General features: G+C 42.5%; 2 protein-coding genes across 4 annotated transcripts; one reads left to right on the top strand and one right to left on the bottom strand.

Annotated features, from left to right (window-relative positions):
• The first annotated feature begins 645 nt into the window (after positions 1-645).
• On the top strand, positions 646-14,203 carry wasf3b (WASP family member 3b). 3 transcript variants are annotated; one of them, XM_058376220.1, is made up of 9 exons: positions 646-781; positions 6,311-6,466; positions 8,755-8,889; positions 9,540-9,693; positions 9,824-9,941; positions 10,245-10,426; positions 11,085-11,345; positions 11,495-11,793; positions 12,004-14,203. In XM_058376220.1, the coding sequence occupies exons 2-9, from the start codon at positions 6,334-6,336 to the stop codon at positions 12,159-12,161; spliced, it is 1,440 nt and encodes a 479-aa protein (XP_058232203.1). In that variant the 5' UTR covers positions 646-781; positions 6,311-6,333; the 3' UTR covers positions 12,162-14,203. The 3 variants fall into 3 exon arrangements, with proteins under 3 accessions (XP_058232203.1, XP_058232204.1, XP_058232202.1); XM_058376221.1 differs by lacking the exon at positions 646-781 and adding an exon at positions 1,337-1,355 and having other exon boundaries at positions 11,088-11,345; XM_058376219.1 differs by lacking the exon at positions 646-781 and adding an exon at positions 1,337-1,355.
• Positions 14,204-16,309: 2,106 nt separating this feature from the next.
• Positions 16,310-22,183, bottom strand: gpr12 (G protein-coupled receptor 12). The gene is made up of 2 exons (XM_058376223.1): positions 21,943-22,183; positions 16,310-18,723 (listed from the first exon to the last, which is right to left on the bottom strand). The coding sequence occupies exon 2, from the start codon at positions 18,709-18,711 to the stop codon at positions 17,686-17,688; it is 1,026 nt and encodes a 341-aa protein (XP_058232206.1). The 5' UTR covers positions 18,712-18,723; positions 21,943-22,183; the 3' UTR covers positions 16,310-17,685.
• Positions 22,184-24,613: the final 2,430 nt, after the last annotated feature.

Genomic DNA, 24,613 nt, shown 5'->3' with positions numbered 1-24,613 from the left:
TCCGCCTTTACAGCTACTTTGTTATTCAGATATTCTCCACATATTTTATATAACATCGCATCTTGATTAAAAAATCAATTATTTCTTAAACAAACCTTTTCGTAAACATCTTTTGTGAATTAAATATTTCAAAACATTCTTTTTTTTTAAAAAAAAATGAAAGTGTGAAGTATACAATAAAACGAAGCATCATTTGCATATTTTTTAATATATTTTTTTCAATCATTTGCATATTTTTTTAATCATTTGCATATTTTTTTAAAATATATTTTTAATCACTTGCATATTTTTTAATGCATGTAATAGGTGCAGTCAATCGGTGAAGATTTATATAACAAATAAATCTATGAATACATCTACAAAAAAAAACATTTTGTGGTTAAACTGATCCATTTTAAAAAAGGTGTGTTTATTTTCATTATCATTTATGTTATTGAAAGCTTTCAGCGCACGTGACGTCTGGAAATCTATCAAATTCCGCTAAAATCCATTAAGATCCATTCAACTCCATTAAACTCCACCCCCGCTCGGTACAGTCCCTAAGCTCCGCCTCCATCCGGCCTCTATTAAGCGTCAGTCAGCTCTTTTCCTCTCAATGTCATTGGCGCGGCATAACAAACGATACCTGTTCTCGTAGTGTGATTGGTTAAGCGCTGTGCGAAGCCCCGCCCCGGTGTGGATTGTTTGGAGCGGTCACAGGGGCTGATGGTGGACAGAGCAGGATGGCAGCCGGACTAAAGGGACATGTGTGAGAACTGAAGTGTTTGGAAATCCACTTTTGGTGAGCGACACATTGCATTTTATCATCTGTAAACAAATATATTAGGTGTTAATAGCGTTTGAGGCGTTCGTTTAGGAAAAACACCACACTTTTATTAGTGTTTCAATTCAGTTGACGTGCGCTGATGTCCAGGAGGGTCAGAGCGTTACTTCTCTATATTTATGTATATAAATATTTTACTGAAATGATTTTTATTTATTTATCGAAATGAAATGATGGGAGTGTAAGAAGTGTCCTTATCAAAAACGAGAGAAGAAATGCTTGTTGTTCCTGTGGTCAGTTAATTAGTCCAGCTACATGATCCTCAACATTGTGCTTCTGCCTTATTGCAATATTTTATTAGGATTAATACAGTTTATTTATTTTATTTTCAATAAAAATATCCATCCATACAGCGAATGAAAAAAGTCACATCCAAATCCATACACTAACAGGTCTAATTCGCAGCATGTCCGCATAGTGGTCAGTTTTACACACAAAACACAAAATTAAATAAATTCAACTTGTATACAAACCTATATTTTTACTTTTTTTCTACGCAGGTACCATGATAAACTTTTGCACGTCAGCAAAGGTCAGGTTGTCATGGTTACAGCAAATTCAGGCATGCTACTGTAGTAAATAATGCATTATATATATATATATATATATATGTGTGTGTGTGTGTGTGTGTGTGTGTGTGTGTGTGTGTGTGTGTGTGTGCTGAACACGGTGGAAGTATTTTGAATGTAATTTAAATAAAAGGGCCAACCTGAAACTTGTCCAAGCCAATTTCTACATGATACTTAAACTTATTTGGGATGTAAATATTGTTTGTTTGTTTGTTTATAATATATGTCTTATAGCTTTATAATCTTTTTCTTAATGCACATCAGGCATCCCAGCTCATTACACAAGCATCGTCACTACATAGAATATAAAGTAAGTAAGCTCTTTAGTGCACTAAGTGTAGGCTACAGCAGCGAGCTGTTTGGGATTGGCCCCTTTCAGGGTGGCAGATGGGGGCTGTTGTGTTGGGATGAGTCTCAGCTTGTGACCACGGTTGATTAGGTTTAGTCGCCGTATCTGCATCTCTGATGACATAAAGCTGTGATATGTTCCACGTCACGTGGCATCGAGTGCGCTTTTCGACAAGATTTCGTGTCTGAGGATGTCTGGGCGAGAATTTGTGCTCAGGAGAAAGAGGAAGGGGGTCTCAGCAGGGGGCGAAAGCAGGAGTGTATTGCTTTTATTTTGGAGAAGAGAGGGGTGTTAAAGGAGGTTGGGGGAGGGAGGCGAGTCACATGCATGGGAGAGCCTGTGTGTTGCCGTGTGAACGGAGCGCTTATTGTCCCAGCAACCTTTCAGAGTGGCTTCCCTGAGGTCCGTGCTGCTCCTCAACACCCTCCCCCATCTCTCTGTCTTTCACACACACACACACATCAGAGGCCAACTCACCATCACTTTCTCAGACGTGGTTGAAACAACACACACACACACACACACACACACACACACACACCAGAAGCCAACTCACCATCACTCTCTCAGGCCCGGCTGAATCAACACACACACACACAAACACACACACAGTTATTTAAAAGGTATCTAAATAATTCAATTCTATATATTTGAACTTTAGACTTTACAGTAGTACAGTGTACATTAGTCAGGTGTAATACATTAGTTATAACAGTTTTATAACTTTAGGATAAATCCAGTCAAAGCACGTCATTTTTCTTTCCCCCAAAATTTTAAAGGGAGCTTCCTGTTGAATGATGGCCACGCCCCTTTACGTGACATCACATGAAGTAAGCCTTTGTGCTGAAAAGTTTTCACTTTCACTGAATGGACCAAAAGATAAATTCTGCTAAATTAAAATTTACTGGAGTGTGAATTTCCCTTTAGGATGAATAAAGTATCTCTCTCTCTCTCTCTCTCTCTCTCTCTATTCCTCTGTCTCTATATCTCTCTCTGTCTGACTCTCTCTCTCTATCCCTCTGTCTCTATATCTCTCTCTGTCTGACTCTCTCTCTCTCTCTCTCTCTCTCTCTCTCTATTCCTCTCTCTCTATATCTCTCTCTGTCTCACACTCTCTCTGTCTGACTCTCTCTCTCTCTCTCTCTCTCTCTATCCCTCTGTCTCTATATCTCTCTCTGTCTGACTCTCTCTCTCTCTCTCTCTCTCTCTATTCCTCTCTCTCTATATCTCTCTCTGTCTGACACTCTCTCTGTCTGACTCTCTCTCTCTCTCTCTCTCTCTCTCTATCCCTCTGTCTCTATATCTCTCTCTGTCTGACTCTCTCTCTCTCTCTCTCTCTCTCTCTCTCTCTATCCCTCTGTCTCTATATCTCTCTCTGTCTGACTCTCTCTCTCTCTCTCTCTCTATTCCTCTGTCTCTATATCTCTCTCTGTCTGACACTCTCTCTGTCTGACTCTCTCTCTATCTCTCTCTTTCTCTCTCTCTCTCTCTATCCCTCTGTCTCTATATCTCTCTCTCTCTCTCTCTCTCTCTCTCTCTCTATTCCTCTGTCTCTATATCTCTCTCTGTCTGACACTCTCTCTGTCTGACTCTCTCTCTCTCTCTCTATCCCTCTGTCTCTATATCTCTCTCTGTCTGACTCTCTCTCTCTCTCTCTCTCTCTCTCTCTCTCTCTCTCTCTCTCTCTCTCTCTATTCCTCTGTCTCTATATCTCTCTCTGTCTGACACTCTCTCTGTCTGACTCTCTCTCTCTCTCTCTCTCTCTCTCTCTCTCTGTCTCTATATCTCTCTCTGTCTGACTCTCTCTCTCTCTCTCTCTCTCTCTCTCTCTATTCCTCTGTCTCTATATCTCTCTCTGTCTGACTCTCTCTCTCTCTCTCTCTCTCTCTCTCTCTCTCTCTCTCTCTCTCTCTCTATTCCTCTGTCTCTATATCTCTCTCTGTCTGACACTCTCTCTGTCTGACTCTCTCTCTCTCTCTCTCTCTCTCTCTCTCTCTATCCCTCTGTCTCTATATCTCTCTCTGTCTGACTCTCTCTCTCTCTCTCTCTCTCTCTCTCTCTATTCCTCTGTCTCTATCTCTCTCTCTCTCTCTCTCTCTCTCTCTCTCTCTCTCTCTCTCTCTCTCTATTCCTCTGTCTCTATATCTCTCTCTGTCTGACACTCTCTCTGTCTGACACTCTCTCTGTCTGACACTCTCTCTGTCTGACTCTCTCTCTCTCTCTCTCTCTCTCTCTCTCTCTATTCCTCTGTCTCTATATCTCTCTCTGTCTGACACTCTCTCTGTCTGACACTCTCTCTGTCTGACTCTCTCTCTCTCTCTCTCTCTCTCTCTCTCTCTATTCCTCTGTCTCTATATCTCTCTCTGTCTGACACTCTCTCTGTCTGACTCTCTCTCTCTTTCTCTCTCTCTCTCAATCTCTCTCTCTCTCTCTCTCTCTCTCTCTCTCTCTATCCCTCTGTCTCTATATCTCTCTCTGTCTGACTCTCTCTCTCTCTCTCTCTCTCTCTCTATCCCTCTGTCTCTATCTCTCTCTCTCTCTCTCTCTCTCTCTCTCTCTCTCTGTCTCTCCCCCCATCACACTTTCATTCTCACTGCATCATATAAATAGCGCCGGCTGCGTCCACGCTTCCATACACACCAGAGTTACAGCATTGTGGAGAGAAGCCGCTCTTAATGAACTCTTTCCAACACACACAGATTGTTAAGCAATGAACAATAAACAATGTGGCCTATTAAACCTCCCTGAGTTCAGAAACACGAGTTTGAAATCTTTGATGCTGATTTTGGTATTGGGGTCAAGACCATTTCTGGATTTAAAAAGTCTGCTATATATATATGTTGATTATTTTCCAGTCACAGCGTGTCTGGAACTGTTGCTCATCACTCTTGTACCATAGAAACATCTGCAGATGTAAATAACAGATTATTACAAAGCACTGACGCTGGAGGCTCCTTCCATCCGTGTCTTTCTAATATTCATGTCCTTACAGAAAGCTTCACCATATCAACAACATATTTTTCTTTACTTTATTCGTCTCACACGATCTGGAACGTCAGCTATACAAGTCCATCTGAGTGAGTAGTTACTATGGAAACGCTAACATGTTCCACCAAGCGCATTAAAGTAAACCTGTGGATTAAAATAAACCTTCAGTTTCCAGCTGCTGCTGAAACGGAAACTAATGAACACCTTCGGACCAATCAGGTTGGAGAATTTAAGAGTACTTGGGTATTAATGACACGGTTGATTTTGTGCAGATGCGAGGGGCGTGGCTTGGGTGCTAGAAGTCTTGCGAAACCTTCAGCGCTCAGCCTGAAATCACCTTACTGTATTACGCTGACAGATGCACGCACACACACACACACACACACACAGTGAAGGTTGGACCGCAGTGTTTTGTGTGCCAGCATCTTTTATTCGAACACAATGCAGCTTGATTGTCCCTCAGGCTGTGTGTGTGTGTGTACTGTTGATGTAAGGCGGGTGTGTAGATGAGCTTTCATACATGTGCTTGCCGTGCGACCTCACTGCATTGTTCTAAAGGACAGGAAGTCAGAGATGGGACACACAGAGGAACAGGAAGCTGCAGACTGGGTGGGGAGGCACAAAACAGGAAGCAGGAAGGTGCAGGAGCAGATAAGATGGCCAACCCCCGAGAAGCTCTCCCGCCGTCCCTCTGGTCTTCTCCTTCAGCTTTTGCACTTTCAACCCCCCTTTCAGCCAATCACGCAGCAGATGGCCTCTCAGCTGGACAGATCTCCGCAGGGGTCGGGATTTCACTGGATTCAGCGTTCCTCACGGTGTCCAGTTGCACTCGGAGGAAATGACATGTTAGAGAGCAGCTGGGGAGGTTTTAGTGATATGGATATGACGGAATATCAATATGCTGATAGATTGTGTTGAAATTAAAGGTACTGTTGATAAGATTTGAAGGATTCCCACCCATGTTCATGAAACTCCGCCCCCAGGAACAAGAACGGCCTGTAAAAGTGTCTGTAAATTGATTGACTGGAGATGCGTCCAAATACAAACAAGCATTCCGGACCGGAATTCAGATTTCCCAATCGGGTTTTCTCTGAGACTTGATACACTTTTGTCGCATTGTGTTTTTAAAATTTTTTTAAATCTTCTAAATATTTTCTTTCTAGTTATTTATACAGGAATAAAATTTATTAAAACATTTCCACCATTAATATTTTTTGAATTGTTTAAAATTTGTAATTGTTTAATTTTATATAAATGGAGGCATTCAATGAAATTACTTTGTGTGTCTTTCTACTAATACCGAAAAGTTTAAGTGACAAATTTGAAGACACATCCATCACCGTGTGTGTGTGTGTGTGTCTGTGTGTGTGTGTGTGTGTCTGTGTGTGATTGAGCTGTAAGGGTTAAATCTCATTAAAGGCAGTGTGATTGAGAACTGGTTTAGTTTTAGCAAAACTGTGAACAGATGGATGTGTGTTAATCCCCAACTGAGCTCCAAACCCAATAAACAGCATGTTGGATGAAGTGTGGATGAGCCCTGACTCTGTGTGTGTGTGTGTGTGTGTGTGTGTTTTCCACCAGGCTGAGTGTGGCGAGGAAGAGCCATGCCGCTGTTGAAGAGGAACATCGAGCCCCGGCACCTGTGCCGCGGTGCGCTGCCCGAGGGCGTGGGCAGTGAGCTGGAGTGTGTAATGAACAACACGCTATCTGCAATCATCCGCCAGCTTAGTAGCCTCAGTGAGTACACACTCACACACACACACACACACAATAATAAAGATGTTCAAAAATGCCTCAGTTTAGGGGCCACTACTTGCGTCGCTGTTGCCCCACATGGATGCTTCATATTAAATTCGGTTGCGTACATGCCATTTAAAGCTATACTAATGGAGACAGGGTCACAATTACGCTCCTGACATAACATCTTTCTGTTTCTCGGTGTGTGTCAGTGGGCATAGTAGTAGTGCTTAGGCCACGCCCACTTCACCAGAGGTGGTCACTGTGTTCTAGCCCTGCATTAATATATCCTTCTACATCCGTCCATCCCGCAACTGCACCCTAAAATCTGTTTTTCCTCTCACTTCAGCACCCCACCCCTCTGTGTGTGTGTGTGTTTGTGTGTGTTGTATTGTAGATGCCTGTAGAGGGAGTGGAGTAGAGCCTTCAGCAACAGCTGTGTGGGTTAAATATAAATGGCTAAGCACAAAAGCCGGTGGGGTGGGGAGGCAAACAGAGACATGGCCTCTGTGTGTTTGTGTGTGTGTGTGTGTGTGTGTGTGTGAGTGGTGGGAACATACACAGAGACAAGGCCACACAGCCTGTCCGTATTAGCGTGTATCAGATACGTGGCGTGTGTGTTGGCGTGGGAATGCGTACAGATAAGTATGTATTTAGCGTGTTTGTGTGTGCCGTGTCAGAGGTCAGGGCTTTTCGAACGAGCCAGGTCACTCTTCCTTCCTGTAAATATTTTCCTGAAAGCGTCCTGCAGGCTTTTGTTCGACTTTGCCGTTATAAATAGACTTCATTGTTTGCACTATCATTCACCGCTCCGTATTACTGAATACAGGCATTGCTTCAGCAGCAGGATTACGGCATGCTGTCAGTTTATCCGTCTCTCTAACGCAGAGCATTGATTTTTCCACCAGCAGCTCAGCGTAACGCCGGAGGACACACAAAGTCTGCTGAGCTCAGACAGAGGGTGGGAGATACGGCGGGAAAAAAGGCACAGAACAGAACAGGAAGCTGGTTTCTCCATACGTCAGAGTTGATTTTCTCCATTAATGTGGAATCTTTGTGTAAAGAAACACAAGCAGCATTGCGTATATTGGTGAACAAAAGCACATTTGCCTCACACCTCTAGGGTTAGGGGCTCGGGGGTTTCCCATTGCTTCAGGGGTTTCCTCTGGGTACTCGTGGTTCCTCCCCCAGTCCAAAGACCAAAGATGCGTGATACACTGAATGACATCTATGATTGTGTGAAATTGTGTGTGTGTGTGTGTGTACTGTGATGAGTTCCCCCATCACCATGAGGATTGTGTCCTCTGGGATAGATTTCAGGCTCTCTAAAAAAACTCCTTTTACATCAGCACTAATGATTGTTAGCGACACATTAGTGATGTGTAAAGTCTTTTTAAATGATTTTTTTTTTAAAAAAAAATGTATTTATTTAATTCAAATTCAAATTTTATTTGTTACATATAGTCATAACACATGAAAAAAAAAATGTAATACTAGAATATAAAATATAAGAAATTCAATTAAAAAGTAAAAAATGTAAAATTAGAATATAAAATATAAGAAATAGAATTTAAATAAAAATGTAAAACTAGAATATTAAAAAATAGGAAATAACATTTAAATAGAAATGTAATACTAGAATATAAAATATAAGAAATACACTTTGAATAAAAAATGTAGAACTAGAATATAAAATACAAGAAATACAATTTAAATAAAAATGAATATAAAAATTTGAGAAGTACACTAGAAGAAAAGAAAGAATCCAAAATAAAAAGAAAATTATAAATATAAAAATTTATATAAAAATATTAAAAAAAAAATTTTTGTAAATATAAAAATACAAAAATTATATATATATATATAAATTTTTTTTTTTTTTAATTTATAAATTAAACGACATTGATATTATTCATTTTAAATTCATTGTTTGTTGATTATTTTTATGATATTTTCCTGATTATGATAGTTTAATTTGAAAGGTAATTTGTAATCATTTTTATTTTTTGTTATATTCATTATGTGAAACAGTGCGTGTAAATAATTGCAGCCAGACGGCGGGTATTGAATTCGTGGAAACATCAGAAATCGGAGGTAAAAAATGTCGAGTCTCAGTATCTCAGAATAATGAGAAAGTTTCGCCAAATATGGTTTTTGTACCATCTGCTGAGAACAAGAGACAGAGCAGAAAACAGGAAAACTTGCACACACATGAGCATCATTAGCTGTCTTCTTCATTCGTTTTTGAGTGTGTGTTTCTCCTCTCATGCGTCTGATCTGCTCTGTAGGTAAGCATGCGGAGGACATATTCGGCGAGCTGTTCCACGAAGCTAACGCGTTTTATCTGCGCGCGAACTCCCTGCAGGATCGCATCGATCGCCTCGCTGTCAAGGTCACTCAGCTGGACTCCACCGTGGAGGAGGGTAAGGGATTGTGGGAAACCAGACTCCGGGTCAGCACGTGATACATTTCTCTGCTGGATTTGTCCAGATAGAGTTACATAGAGCCGGCGCGTGATAAGAGACAGCAGCTCAGAGACAGAGAAAGGCAGAAATAGGAACTTCTACCTCAGACGCGTTTTGTGTTCTGTATTTCGCAGCAAGCTTTATCGCTCTGTTTCACACTGCTCTGAGCTGTTAGCACTTCAAATGTTCATCATCAGTGATCAGTACTGAGGTTGGCAACGTCTGCTGATGAAAACAATGTCACACATAATGTACGGCATCATTTCTACACAAATACACGGAATAAAAAATGCAACACAAAAACACTTTTAATCAGGATGCTTTTGTTCCTCTTTGGACCATTTCTTGTTTTAGATAGATAGATAGATAGATAGATAGATAGATAGATAGATAGATAGATAGATAGATAGATAGATAGATAGATAGATAGATAGATAGATAGATGGATGGATAGATGGATGGATGGATGGATGGATGGATGGATAGATGGATGGATGGATGGATAGATATGTATATACCGTGTACCATGTATATCATTTCTTTTCCTTGGGTGTGTGTGTGTGTGTGTATGTGTGTGTGTGTATGTGTTTGTGTGTGTGTGTGTGCAGTCTCTTTGCAGGACATTAATATGAGGAAGGCCTTTAAGAGCTCCACAGTACAGGACCAGCAGGTGGTGTCCAAGAGCAGCGTCCCGATCCCTGTGACAGAGATGTATGAGCTGAGTGACCCGCCTCCACCCCTCAACATCCTCTCGCGGTACAGGTGTGTATCGCTCTGTGTGAGCTTTTGTGTGTGTGTGTATGTGTGTGTGTGTGTGTGTGCTAATCATTAGTAATCTCAGTCTCATGCACCTCGTAAAGCTTCCGTGACACAAACACTGCTCATGTTACAGGGACGATAATAAGGAAGGGCTGAAATTTTACACGGACCCCTCGTACTTCTTTGACCTGTGGAAGGAGAAAATGCTGCAGGACACCGAGGACAAGAGGAAAGAGAAAAGACGGCAAAAAGTAAACATCTCACACACACACACACACACACACACACAGTATATATATTTCCTATAATATATAGATCTTTTTCTTACACTAGGTTGTATCATTTTATTTATCTGTCCATCATCCATGTCCTGGCGAATGAGCCGTTACTATAGCAACTATAATGTATTCATATGAGCGTGTTAATATAAACCTGTGAATCAGAATTCCTCTTATAGAAACCTAAGCAACACCTTCTGACCAATCAGATTTGAGAATTTCATACATGTGCTTGTGTGCTGAGTAATTTTAACGAATTGCTTGCGAACGCCGCAGGAGCAGAAGCGCTGTGTGGATGGAACCCTGCAGAGAGAGGTGAAGAAGGTGCGAAAGGCTCGGAACCGGCGTCAGGAGTGGAACATGATGGCCTTCGATAAGGAACTGAGGCCTGACCTGCGGCACGGTCACACAGTGCACAGAGCAGGATCGTCTGAGGGCTCCATGTCGCCAGAAAACAGGTGAAAGGATACGAACACGTGTTCCGAAAAAAAAAAGAACATCCCCAAAAAAGTTCTAATGTAATCACTGAGAGTCAAACAACAATGAAGTGAGCACAAACACGCCTGTAATATTTGTTCCTGATCAGCCAGGAGGATTTGTTTATTGATCGAGGATAAAAATTCACTCTGCAGGGACACAGGAGACTCCAGCTGCTCAGGATGGTCACGATGTCTATATATAGCTGTCATGATTTCGCATTATTTGAGCTGCAACATCAGAAGCCTGTGTCCTGACATTCAGTGCACTCTGAGACAGGAGAGCAGACTGCACACTTCCTCACTGCTGCAGTGATGCCACTAAGCCATGCTACGGGATTTACATCCTTATTATTTATTTATATCCAGTTAAAAATCATTTTAGGCTCCTTAGAGATCAGTAAAGTACTTAAGGAACATCACAGGCAGCTAATGGTGAAAGATAGGCCTTATGCCCTGATAAGAATAATGTTTGTGGTCACATGTATCTATAGTGGCTCTCACTCACTCTCCAAATTGATTTAAGAGCAGAGGTTAAACCTAAAAAGTGAGCAGGTTGTATGACAAATGTCATGTTTCAATATCCCCTGTCTTTCTCTCTGTTTCTCCCTCTCTCTCTCTCTGTTTCTTTCTCTTTCAGTAGGTCTCACGGCCAAGACCACCTGGACCATGGCTATCTGACCATGTCCAACCACACAGGCCACGCCCACACATACTCCGGTCCTCCCCCTAGCATGGCAGCCCTCTCCGCTCACGCCCACATGAGCATGGAGCAGGAGTACAGGACTGGGCCTATGGCGTACCGCTCGGGCACGCTGGGCCGTCCACACCAGGCTCCGCCCCCTCCTCCACCCACAGAATGCATGAACGGCTCCATGCCCCTACCACCTATGGACTACAGGTTTGTTCTTGCGCATGAATTCATCTGCATGGCTGTAATCACAAACAGCTTGAGCTACACTGTACAGTATATTTCATATAAATGGCTCCACCTTGTGGTGATGATTACAAAGGTTCTCACTTTCTCTCCTGTCTTTCTTTTTACCGCAGTATGGATTACATGAACTCAGCCCCGCCTCCTCCACCCCCAGCTCCTTTCAATCCATCATCCCAAACTGCCTTCGCTATTCCCCCCATGGGCACACCACCAGGGCCGCCTGCCGTTGGCACAGGTTACATCCTGCCTGGTTCACCTGCCTCTGGAGCACTGGCTGCTCCTCCTCCGCCAGGGCCGCCACCTCCTCCACCCAACACCTCCCAACCCATCACACCCAAACGCCCACCAGTGCCCACTGAAGCCCCGCCCGTGAACGATGCCCGCAGTGACCTGCTCGCAGCCATACGTATGGGTAAGAGATCTTTATAAACCTAAACAGAGTCATGTTACTTATGGTGTGTAAAAGTATTTACCCCTTGAGCTTTTCCACATTTTACAGTGTTACATACTGGGGCTTTAATACACTGGGATTATATGTCATGAATCTAGTGGAAAACCCCGTAATAGTGAAGCAGTGGAAAAAGATTTAATATAGTTTGCAAAATTGTGTTTCTGCTCCCAGGTATCCAACTGAAGAAGGTGCAGGAGCAGCAGGAGCAGCAGGCGAAGCGAGAGCCGGTGGGCAACGACGTGGCCACCATTCTGTCCCGTCGCATAGCCGTGGAGTACAGTGACTCCGAGGATGACTCTGAGTTAGAGGATAATGACTGGTCTGACTAGAAACACACACACACACACACACACGCTTCCTTCCACCGTAGGACTGCAGTATCTACAGAACACAGATGTGCAGAAGCACTCAAAAGTTTGGACCTGGTCTAATGTGTTTATTATCACTTTGATCAAAAGTCTTAATCCTGAAAGACGTAGAAATTCACGACTGATTTTATTTTCAGGAAAGAAAAACACAGCTAGCTTTCTAAGATTTTATTTAGAGCGAAAAGCAGCAAAAAAGGTAAAGGCTCGACTGCTCATGAAGCTGAAAGGCCGGATGGTTTTGTGCCTTTATATTGATAACAAACGCAGGTTTATGTTTATGTTAGAGTTCAAGTTAGCCTTAATGCTCAATATAAGCGTTCAGTATGAATTCATAAAATAAATAAAACTAAATCAAATCCCTCAATCCTTTTAATTCATTTTCTACTAGATCAAATCTGTTCAAACTTGACATCATGTCGGCTTTAAAGAAGGTAAACGGCAAAAAAAAAAATGCAAAAAAATCTGTACAGCTTAGTTTCTTAGTAAGTGGATAAACTAGCTGAAGCAGCGTTTTAGGGGTCCAAGCACGATGCGGTGCCCTGGAGATGCTGAACACGTGATTGGAGACAATAAAAACTCACTGCTTTGTGTAAAGATGAAATCCTAAGTGCTTTTCAGACGGGAGAAGATATCTGTAGGTGCTGTATGTCTGATCGACGGAGGACGTTTCTGGTAATCATGATGAGTTTGCGTGAGTTAAGTGACTTCTGGATAAATCAGAGCTAGGAGTGAATTCATGATGTACAACACCAAGAACGCACACACACATATATTGAATCCAGATCGATTGTTTGAACCCGTCGCTTCGGACACGTCCTGTTAAACATCATCTTTATATATTTTTTTTGGTACTGCGTTTCACTCGCTTTGGGTTCAGAGGGAGACGATTGAAAAGAGCGAGCTCTTCCTCATATGTTTTATACTGGAGAAAAAAAAACCGCAAACCCTCTGAACCCACCGGAGAGAGCAGGGTCATCATATGGTGTATTCTCGTATACAGAGACGTATACAAAGTAATGGCACCCTGTGTAGTCTAAAATATTGGAATAATCTAGAATGATTTCCCTGTAATGATGGTGATAGTGTAAGATATCTGCTTAAATATAAAAATGAGCATGAAATATCCTAGGCTACTGAATATTAAAAGAAGAAACTGGAATAAAGATTCTTTGACAAATTATGGAAGAAATGTGGAAGTGTTTGTTGTGCCATTTTTGGTGCTCGGACCCCTAATAAAATATGGTGTGTCCAAACTTTTGACTGGTTCTGTACCTGACATGATGCTCATCCAGCTGTTTTTGTTTATTTAGATATTAGATTATTTTTGTTCTTTAGCTAAAAGCAGCTGCGATGCTTTCCAAACTTTCTTTGTGATTGTAACAAACTTTTCAAAACGAGATGGTTAAATAGAAAAACGCGCAGCTGAGAGATCACATCTCTGCATGAAGCAGGACCTGGAGGTCACATGACCTGGACATCCCCTAAAGAGAGCCGAAGGAAATAAGGAGCGGCGGTGACGGCTGGGCGAAATCCGCTCCCGTCAGTGACGACGAGACTGAAATGAATCGTCTGCTCCGGGACCGGTCGAGCCCTCATCATGGAGACGGGTTCTTAGGGGACTGGCGTCTCTATGGAAACAGTACAGCTGGGATGCAGATCTCCATGGCAACGGCGGAGCCTAGGTGGCGAGCGGATGAAATAAAACAAGCGCAGGCCAGGGTTATTTTTAATGCACAGCACATTCTTTTAATACAAAAATTAACAAGAATCTCTCAATTTTTTTTTTCTTTGAAACTAACCAAAGCAATAAAAAGAGAGCACTAACACCTTGGAAAAATATACACCACATTCACGTAATGTCTTACAACATCTCAGTTAAATAGTGCATGTTGATTATCGTTCTTTTTAATAATCATTTTGCAGATACGTCATTTTTTTTTGTTGTTGTTGTTGTTGTTGTGCCATTTCTCAAAAAATAAAGTGCATTTCACAGTTAAAGACTACGCATACGTCTACACAAGATGCTGTTCCTACTTCACTTTTTTTCTTTTTCAACCACATCCTTCATGACACGTGCGCTGATCCCGGCGATTTCAGTCCCAAGAGGACGTTTAGCTCTGAAGCCTCAAAGAAAGCTTGAGGTATGTGTCATCACAGTAGTCCTTCTGCTCGAGCCTTTATCGAACAAGCTCCCTCGCCAAGCCCTTCGTGCTGGCACTACACACAACATCTCGCTTCACCAAACCACAGGATTCGAAGCTCTTACAGTGGATTACAGCGCATCTACGACTGGTTACATTTGCGGAGAAATCGGAAATATTCCTCCGCCGGAACGTGTGATGCTCTAATATTACTCGATATTATTGATTATAATATTTCAACGAATATTATTACATCACGTCGAAACTAAAGACTCGGCCAGAGCGCGGCTCCCAAGCACCATCCTCGTCCTCATCCTCGTCTCGGCGTGTACGGATCACTGCACACTGATCGCTCACAACAGACACCGTTTAGCTCTCAAAGAAATAAAGAGGAGACAAGGTAAAGAGGTTACGTCGGGTGAATTCGGACGAGGCCCAAGGTTAATTGTTGGCTCAGAGCACCATGACTAATGTCACAATGCCTCTCCGATGTCTCATGCCTTATTTACAGGATCGGCTCGATGGATAGGACGCCTCGGCGAGTAAACGATAAGAACTATTAAACTATTCCTTTATCGATACATTCAGAAAATGCTGTACAGCGCTTCGAAATGCAGGAGGAACGAAAAATAGACTTAATAATAAAATAAATCGATTTCTCAAACCGCGTTCTCTTTTTCATGACTTCTCATGAGATCATCGTCAATATCATCATCTGTGATGAAATATTAAAACCTCCAGCACCGGCTCATTTACACTTCAACACACACACACAAAAAAAAGAGGTCACTCAGGTCAAAGGTCACGTTGGGTAGGCCGAGGCTCGAGAGGCGACGTCTCTGAATGACAGGAAGACTGAGCTTTTCTTTCTTTTTTTTTCGAGTGGGGGGGATTCACAGAGGATGTTTTTGCCACCTCGCCTCCGTCTGTTCTGCATGCCTTTGGGGGAGACGGGCTTCTTAGCATCACACACACACACACACACACACAAACAAGGACGTACACATGCATGCACGTACACGCCGCCATGCAACAAATGCGATCATACAGAGACATGACACACGTTTACAGGTCAGAGAATCACAACTGCATGGACGTGTCTCACGGAGGGAGAGCGAGCGACTCCGTTACAGGCAGTTAGACTTGTGCCGTCGCGCAGAAGCGGGTTCGGACACGTTTTGGAAACACAGCTCGACTCGTAATGCTTTGGGTTTTAAAGTGAAAGTCACTCGCAGTGCTCTTGCTTGATTTCCACCCGGAGCGTCAGATTATCGTATGGTGATGTTTTCCGATTTGCTGGACGAAGATGTTATTGCTGCTGGAATATTGCTATCGTTTCGGTGAAACACTCAGAATGCGGTTATTGCTTGCTCATGGAGTCTGAGCTCAGCGCTGGAATGGATTTCAGAGCAGGGAGTTTCAAAGCAGCGTGATTCTGGCAAGAAAAATGAAAGCCGAACAATTTTTTCTACAATTTGTTTTCTATCAAGCTGCTAAAACACTGCAGTTTAGCGGTGGAATTCTGCTATTTTTTTGCACTGGAGCTATTGGGCAAAACACACATACACTCTCTTTACACTCTTAAACCTGGTTCCTCAAAGGTTCCTGGGATGGTTAAGAGCCTCTAAACCACCATTTATGTGATTTCAGCTCCCTTTAAACCGTATGAATTGTTTTAGGTATCCATCAGAGAGAACCTTCAAGAGTGACTTTGTGTAAATATAGCTAAATAGCAGTGTTCTATGGGTTCATTGTCGGTTCTCTGTTCCTCCTAGAGTTTTTACAGGATATAAGGCTTCCGTTGAACCCAAAAAATTCCATTAAAAACCAACAGGTTCTACAGCTTGTCCTTCAAACACAGCAACAACCCAATACAACAATTTTCCCTTCCATTAAAAGTTTTTAGAACCTTTTTTTTCAAAACCTAAAACCATTAACCATTCAGTAATAACCATTAAAAAAGAAAAAAAATCCTTTTCGTCCACTCTAATAACAATCAGATAAAAAGTGTTTAAATAACCGAAGTCGACTAAAACAGGAAGTGTACAATCTTAGGCAAAAACTTCCTCAGTGGTTTTGTGGATACAAGATTTATAGCTCAAGTGCAAAACTTTCAACAAAAAAAAGCAGAATTGAAAGACAAAAACTACAATTTGTGCAAATTCTTTCCTTCCTTCACGTTTTCTTTGAGGAACAGAGGCTTAGCCGAGCTCTTTCTTGGAAAGTGGCCACAACAGCAAACACATAACCTCCCATATTGTAGCCATCGGTAATGTTAGAGTAGAAGAACAGTGGTGCTATCTCTAGAACCTGGGCTTTGTTTGGTTTTAGTCTATAAAGCAGCATCTGTGTTTGCTCTCATTATCTTCCTCATCGGCGGCTTACTTTCCTGGGAACACTTGTGATTAGGTGACTAGATTATTTCTGTTCAGCCCTTTGAAAAGTGGGCTCGGATCACTTCCAGCGATTACCAATTAATATTAATGATTCGGTTAGGTTTTTAATTGGTCATCGTTTAGACCGAAGCTTAGCTGGAAGTAAAGCATGAAGGGCAAAAACAAAGGCGGGTTAAAGAAAAGTCACCATTACACATTCGTACATTCATTCAAAGTGAATCCCCTATTCATTCATACGCGACTGTGGAAATATCCATGCACTTCACATCCATCCCGGTTCACTCCAGCCTCCGCACTCCAGGCAGGAGGAAACCACTGCTAGTCATCCTGTGGCAAGAAATCGAAATAAAGGCATCAATGGGTTTCATTCAGGGGATTCGTGTTAGCTCTTTTCATGGTCTTCTGATTTGGAGGGTTCTGTACATTCGGGCACATTTGGGTCAGGGTCTTTAAAGCTAAATAAATAAATAAATAAATAAATAAATAAATAAATAAATGAAAACCCCCACAAAAATAGCAAGCGGGAGAAAAGCAAGATGGGCGCCGCTTTTCTCTCCAGCGGATGACGCGAGGCGCGGATCAGTGAGCGCTGTGGCTATTTTTAGCTCCCCGTGGCTGCTTGGTTTTCAGTACACGTTCAGAATGCAGCAGAAACGAGGCCCCTCGCCTCAGCCTCCTCCCTCACTGAGGGATGCCGCTGAGGCCTTTCAAAGGAGCGCGCCTTGTTCACAACAGCAAGTCTATCAACATTTTATGTACAGATGCTTGCCGTGAAAAAGTGGGCTTTGGTGGCAGTTTGGTGGCACCTGGGTGAAGGGGGTTGGGGCGGAGAAAAGGCCATGTGGCAGTGGTCGAAGTTACATCACAATAAGGGGAAGACGTAAAATAAGGGCCACACGTATGTCCCCTTGACTCACAACAACATGCAAACCCAAGGAGTCACGTCCGTTAGACGTCGCTGGGCGTCCGCGCCCGCTGTGCCACGCTGGCCGGGATGCAGCCGCAGCACACCATCCAAAGCGCCTTCTGGATCTCTTGGTTGCGGAAGGCGTAGATGACGGGGTTGATGATGGAGTTGTAGGTGGCGGGAACCAGCGTGGCATACGTGTACAGCGGTGGGTAGGTGTAGTCGGCGATCAGCGAGTAGACGGTGAAAGGCATCCAGCAGGCGGCGAACGTTCCCAGGATGATGGCGAGCGTCGAGACGCCTTTCCGCGTGGTGACGTAGTGCGGCGTGGCGGCCAGGAAGTGGTGCTGCACGGCGATCTGGTGCGCGTGCCGCATGACGATCTTGCAGATTTGCACGTAAAGCTGCAGCATGAGCCCAAAGAGCAGTAAGAAGGACACAGACAGGACAGCGACATTGTTCTTTGTGAGCGGCCGCACCACGCTGCAGGCGTCCTCCTGACTCAGGCAGTTTACCCCGGTGACGGGCAGCAGACCGAGGCACAGGGACGCCCCCCACAGCAGCACCAGCATGGTGTAGGTGAAGGCAGCCGTGCGCTCTGAGTTGTACGTGAGTGCGTAATACAGCGACAGGTAGCGATCAATGGTGATGGCCAGCAAGCTGAAGACGGAAGCGGAGAACGACGCCACCACCAGGCCGATCGTGAGCAGCTGGGCAGAGTCCGAGCGCAGCAAGTAGGCGAAGGCGAAGTGGAGCACCAGACCCACGCCGGCTAGCAAGTCAGCCAGCGCCAGGCTGCCGATCAGCAGGAACATGGGAGCACGCAGAGCCGGGTTCTGCCAGATCACCAGGACCACCAAAGCGTTCTCACAGGCTATCAGGGTGCCCGACGTGCACAGCACAATATCCCACGGGTTCACCAGCAGCTCGGCAGAAGACTCCGGGGGTAAAACGGCAGGTGGAGGAGGCGTTCCGGCAGTCAGGTTCTCGGTGCTCCCACCACCACTGCTGACCCAGCTGGTGTCAGGGGTCAGCCAACTAGGGGTGACTGACACCTGCTCGCTCATTGTGCCTCCCGTCTGAAAGAAAACACACATTTAGCTTTCTAAACTTTGTTACCATGGCGACATGCTATATGCTGTGTCTAGAACCCTAACCCATTTTAGAAAATTGCATCGCAAGGATTTTTTCTTTTTAATAAGGCACTTTCTTTTATAAACACTCTCACTTCTTCTTTTATACACACCAAAATTCTTCTAACGTTCTACATGCAACCTTTACACATTTTCCCAGAGGGGGAAAAAAAACATCTTAAGGCCTGTGAATCTCACTTTTGTTCGGAAGGAGCGATCACTTCATGCGAAGCACCATAATTTATTTATATATGGGATAATAAAACGAGAAGTCCGCTGTTATATTATGGAAGTGCTTAAAAATAAGTGCATTGTTTGAACAGTTTGAACCAGGAACATAAATCTGTATTACGTCAGAGCAGCAGATTCAGGTTTACATCCGAATCACTCTGGTGTACATGTGATTATTATTTTATTATACTTGGCCTGTGTGCAGCTCATGTAAGAGCTCCTGTTTTTCATTAACCCAAGAATGGTTAATATCTCGATAATATCATTAATATCTCGATAAAACGTTTTTCACTCCATTTCAGAGCTCTGCTTTAGACCCTGAGCCTGAATCCTGTTATAAAACTGTTCTTTATAAAAGAGGAATATGAACACTATGCAATTAGAGCTCTAGTATCATTATCATCATCATCATCATAATTATCACCACCACCACCAGGCTGTCATTCTTTCTCAAACCATCATGATTATTACTAATGTTTTACTAATAACACATTTTTACTCTTGCTCTTGCCATCAGTTAATTATATTAATCTTAACACTATTATGCCACTATAACAACTTTTCATCCTTTTGTCGTCCTGTCTGGTCTATTATTCTAGCGCTCGTGACTGTAGCACTCTAATCTTTACTCCAATCTGATGAGTAAATGAGAAATTTGAGAATGGCTGGAGTTTATTTGGCTTCAGTATTCATTTATTCCTTCCATCTACAGCATATATCACATTTACGGTGACCATGACAGTGTCCAGAAAACATGAATAAAATCCGAGCCTTAATTTGAATCTTTAAATCAGTCTCGTTGGAACAATATAATCAAGTGGTTAAGGCTCTGGGTTGTTTATTTAGAAAATCAGGGTTCAAGCCTCTGCACTGTCAAGCTAACACTGCTGGGCCCTCGAGTGAGGCCCTAAACCCTCTAGAAGTATTGTACCACGGCTAAACCTGTGCTCTGACCCTAACCTCTAAAGCTGGGATATGTTGGAAAAAGTATTCCTTTGTGCTGTAATGTGGCGATAATAATCTGAATCAGTATTCTTATCATATTTGAGAACAGCAGTTACCCCTAACACAGCATGAAGAAGACAAAGAACTGCGAATCACAGCAACACAACCAGTTCCAGTTAGCTGTTATCTTCACACGTTTCTTCATGATTGCGAGCGTCATTATAACCAGATATGAGGAGGTCCAGGCACCTCAGACATTTAAAAAGGTTTTCCTTTTCTTTAGTTGTCAAATTCATACAACTGATTCTTTAAGGTTTCTTCAGTTGTCCAATTTACATTTCTGGCCCTTATTCAGGGCGACTTACAATTTATCTAATTTTTTAACAATAAAGGTTTAGGGGTCTTGCCCCAGGGCCCAGGAGTGGCAGTTTGGTGGTCTTGGGGTTCAATCTCACAACCTTCTGAGCTGTAAGCCAACGCCTTAACCACTAAGCTACCACTCCCCCCCAGCCAACACACTTCATAGTTGCATAAACAATAAAATAAACAAACACTAAATAAATAAACACTTTAGTTGTAGTGTAAAATTATTCATTAACGACACGTTAAAATGTGATCCCATTCAGCACTAATTATTATCCTGAGTGCAAAGTGTTGTGTAACATAATTCACAAATCAGCTTAAATTAAAATATTTCAATGAATGAATTAAAAAGGATTCACTGCAACCAGGGGAAAAACAACACATGATGGACATTTCTTTAAATTAGCAGTTGATGTAGTACAAATGTTGAATTGTGACATTATATAACTGACGTAACGGTTACGGCGCTGATCGACAGGATTTGTGAGGGTTTAAGAAAAACAAAACCATTTTTATGCTTCATTTGCATTACATTACACAGTAATCTGTCTTGTTGTCTTGATTATGGCTGGAAGTAGCTATGAGGACAGAGAGGTGTGGGATTCGAAAGGTGTTTTACAAAGACAAGCGTACTTTATCAAGTAATATAATAAGCTTATCGTTCTTAAAACACTTGAACATCGTGTTCAAGGAAAACGGTCCATTCTGATTCACAATCCATAAAACAACGAACATCTCTGATCTATCATTTACAATAAGTAGGTAATTTCTTCTCCAAAAAAAAAAAAGATCTGTGGATATTTTTGAGGCTCGGCTTGACTAAGGATACAAAGGAAATGCTTTATTTGTTCAGAAGACCTTTTATATAATTCAACATAAATCGTTAATTTTAAGGAATATAAAACGGATGTGAAATCAACAGGTAACAGGTCTTGTAAAGCAAAATGATTCAACCTCATAATAATGCCTTCGGCGAAGAACTGAAGGCAAACATAAGGGAGAAGTTAGCCGTTGTACACGTGCAGTACACGTTCAGCACTGATGTGAGATCTGTGACACATTTCTGCAGCCTGGACCTCAATAAAATGTACATCCCTTGTCTTGATCCATAATACATTTCACTGGGAATGTCATGGCCTGATTTTGTCTGTTATACAGGAAATACCACAGGGAATGCTAACTTTGTTGAATGATTTTGTGGTGTAGACTACAGAAAAGTGATGATGATGATGATGATGATGATGCTGGGGTGCATCTATTAAAAAAAAAAAGAAAGCGGATTGGATTTAATAAAGATGGCACTGCTTCTCTCAAGGCTAGCATCAATGAGATTTTATATGAGGTGTTAAACTGTTAAAGCACAGCAGTGCAATTATTTAAGTAATAATAATAATATTAAAAAACGTAGTAATAAACCTTTTTAATGGATAATCAATTAACCGTGATATGCATATATTATTTCTGGTCTGTTCAGTGCATGCAGTAGGATGCTCTTTTGCTGTTTGGGACGCAGCCTATAGCTCGTGAAGCTCCAACCATGCATGGATACAGAATCTGAAAATCTGACATTTTTTTTTTGTTAAGAAAAAATAAATCCTCCATTATCCTCCTATAAATAAGTCCTACCTTGAAATCTTGGAGGTCGAGACGCGCGATTCAGACGCGCTCGCGACCTTGTTGCGTGTCCATGTCCATGTCCCCCGTCAGCGGCGACGGTCGGTGCCGCAAAAAAAAAGCGCTCGTTTATCACCGGGCCGCAGGCGCGAGCGCCAGCGGCTGCACGAGCATCTTCGCAGAGCAACCTTCGTGCACGAGCACGCGCGCGCGCGAGAGAGAAACCGGATCTCTCCTCCTCCGCCCTCCTTCTTCCTCCACACTCACTCACACACACACACACTATACTGCGTTAGTCACGCTTTGTTGTCGTCGGAGGTCCAATCTGAGGTGGAAAAAGAATAAAATCACAACCGATCCGTCCAAAGGTCGCAGAAAGACGGAGGAGTGACGCTCCATGTGGGCCGGGTTGCCAGATTGAATTCCCTGACGATTTAAATGTCCATAATTAGATTGAAATCAATTGGAAATCCAAAAATATAAATATTAATCTGATAAAAGTGGAAAGAGTGTTATAATGTGCCTACATTATACAGCAATTGAAACGTTGTTATCCAATCTGGCAACCCGGCATTAAGTAAATGGTACATACGCATTCATTCATCCTCACACAAATATGTTAACAATGTTAAAGCCTCAGGATATTATGATCTCCAAGACACGTGCAAATTCTCCTTAGGCTTCATGGAACAATTCTTTCATTGCATTTATACAACATGTTCATTCAGTTATTCATGTTCAGTAAGCACAGTTACCTCAGGTGATTTAAGGAAATATAAATATTAGGTTTCGCTTTTGTGGGTTTTTTTTTTTCATCTATATCAGTTTATTTCTTTGTCCTTTTTGTATATTTGTACTTTGTATGGACAATGTTTGTTTAATTCACCTGGTTTTAGCGATCGTTTTGTTCACACAGAGTAAGCGCTTGTGTCGCTAGCAGTTTGCTAATGTTTTAGCTTTGTGCTACTGCTGATGTCGCTTTTTAAACTGTAGTAAACTGTAGTAACCAAAATTTCTATCTATCAGACAACTATATGAGATGTACACATCACTTTTTGTTTGTTTGAGTTTGATTCACATTTCACATGCTAGGCTTCTAACTAGCTTCACTGGGAGATTATTAAAGCAAGTTTTATTTACCATATGTATGTACGCTTAGACAAATAGTATTTCTGCTAATTCCTTCCAAACCTTATTTTCTTCCTAATGTCTCTATACACGTTTAATGATCTGTGAGAACCTTTGTTTGTTGCCTTACTACACCGACCAGGCATAACATTATGACCACCTGCCTAATATTGTGTTGGTCCCCTTTTTCCTGCCAAAACAGCCCTGACCCGTCCTGCACTGTGTATTCTGACACCTTTCTATCAGAACCAGCATTAACTTCTTTAGCAATCGTCTGTTGGATCGGATCACACGGGCCAGCCTTCGCTCCCCATGTGCATCAATGAGCCTTGGACGCCCATGACCCTGTCGCCGGTTCACCACTGTTCCTTCCTTGGACCACTTTTGATAGATACTGACCACTGCAGACCGGGAACACCTCCACAAGAGCTGCAGTTTTGGAGATGCTCTGATCCAGTGGTCTAGCCATCACAATTTGGCCCTTCGTCAAACTCACTCAAATATCCAACCCACTAACAGGTGCCATGATGAGGAGATCATCAGTGTTATTCACGTCACCGGTCAGTGCTCAGTATGTTATGCCTGATTGGTGTATATTGCACCTAATTTGCACTGAATGGAGAAAATCCAGTCATTCAATGTTAAATGGATTCACATATGCAACAGTAATACAATCTCTAGAGATATTATATTGGTTTAATTATAGTGATTGTAGTAGAAATCACAAAATTACTTCAATATCATCCTTTTTTTTTTTTGCTGTGATCATTGTTTTTTTTGGCTCAACAACAGCAATTAGCTTTCCTGGTGTCAGTTCTGAGTGGGTGTTTTTTGCTGAAGCGTTGAAACAGATCGCCTTTTCTTTAAAAGTTGCTCACTTCGCCGCTCCCCTGCGACTGTCTATTCTGAGAATGTGCTATTAACGGCACGCTGATCTGTGTCATCCAATCTCCCCTCCAATCGTCCTGTAGTTTTTCCTGCTTTTTCCTCAAACCTCTGTAACCCTTCAAAGACCTGCAGATCTTCACTTTTCTGCCTGGTGGCCAGGTGGTGGGTCATGAATGTAGGGGAAAGCGGGGTCAGCTGTAACATTTGTCACATATCTTTGGAAATAAAATATCCCTATGGCACCTGATGAACTCTATTCAGACGGGATTAGTTTTACATATGAGCGCGAAGTAAATGAATTACTACTGTAGTACCTCTGGGATTATATTCCTGTCCAAATTCTTACTTTGGAGGAAGGAGCTCTGTAATGCCACAGTAGTTTAGCTTGTAGCCTAACTGATTTCTGACCGCGGAGAGATTAATCCCAGTTTAAACAGGTGTCTCGTTTACGCATCTTTACAAATCAGACCTGACTTTATTCAGCATCACAATGCTCCACATTACTCTGAACTCACTGAAGGCAAATTGATCAAGCATCTAACGAGCACTTGAGCCATTCCAGGCTTTAAGTGATTGCTGAGAGGCCTCTGTCGAGAATGGATGAGTCATCACACGACAAGCCAAGGTGTCGTTCAAACACACACACACACACACACACACACACACA

This window comes from Hemibagrus wyckioides, linkage group LG23 (genome assembly GCF_019097595.1).
Source record: "Hemibagrus wyckioides isolate EC202008001 linkage group LG23, SWU_Hwy_1.0, whole genome shotgun sequence".
In the NCBI taxonomy this organism is placed as follows: domain Eukaryota; kingdom Metazoa; phylum Chordata; class Actinopteri; order Siluriformes; family Bagridae; genus Hemibagrus; species Hemibagrus wyckioides.
Note: the sequence above shows the minus strand (reverse complement) of the source record. Positions and strands in the feature narration are given on the sequence as shown.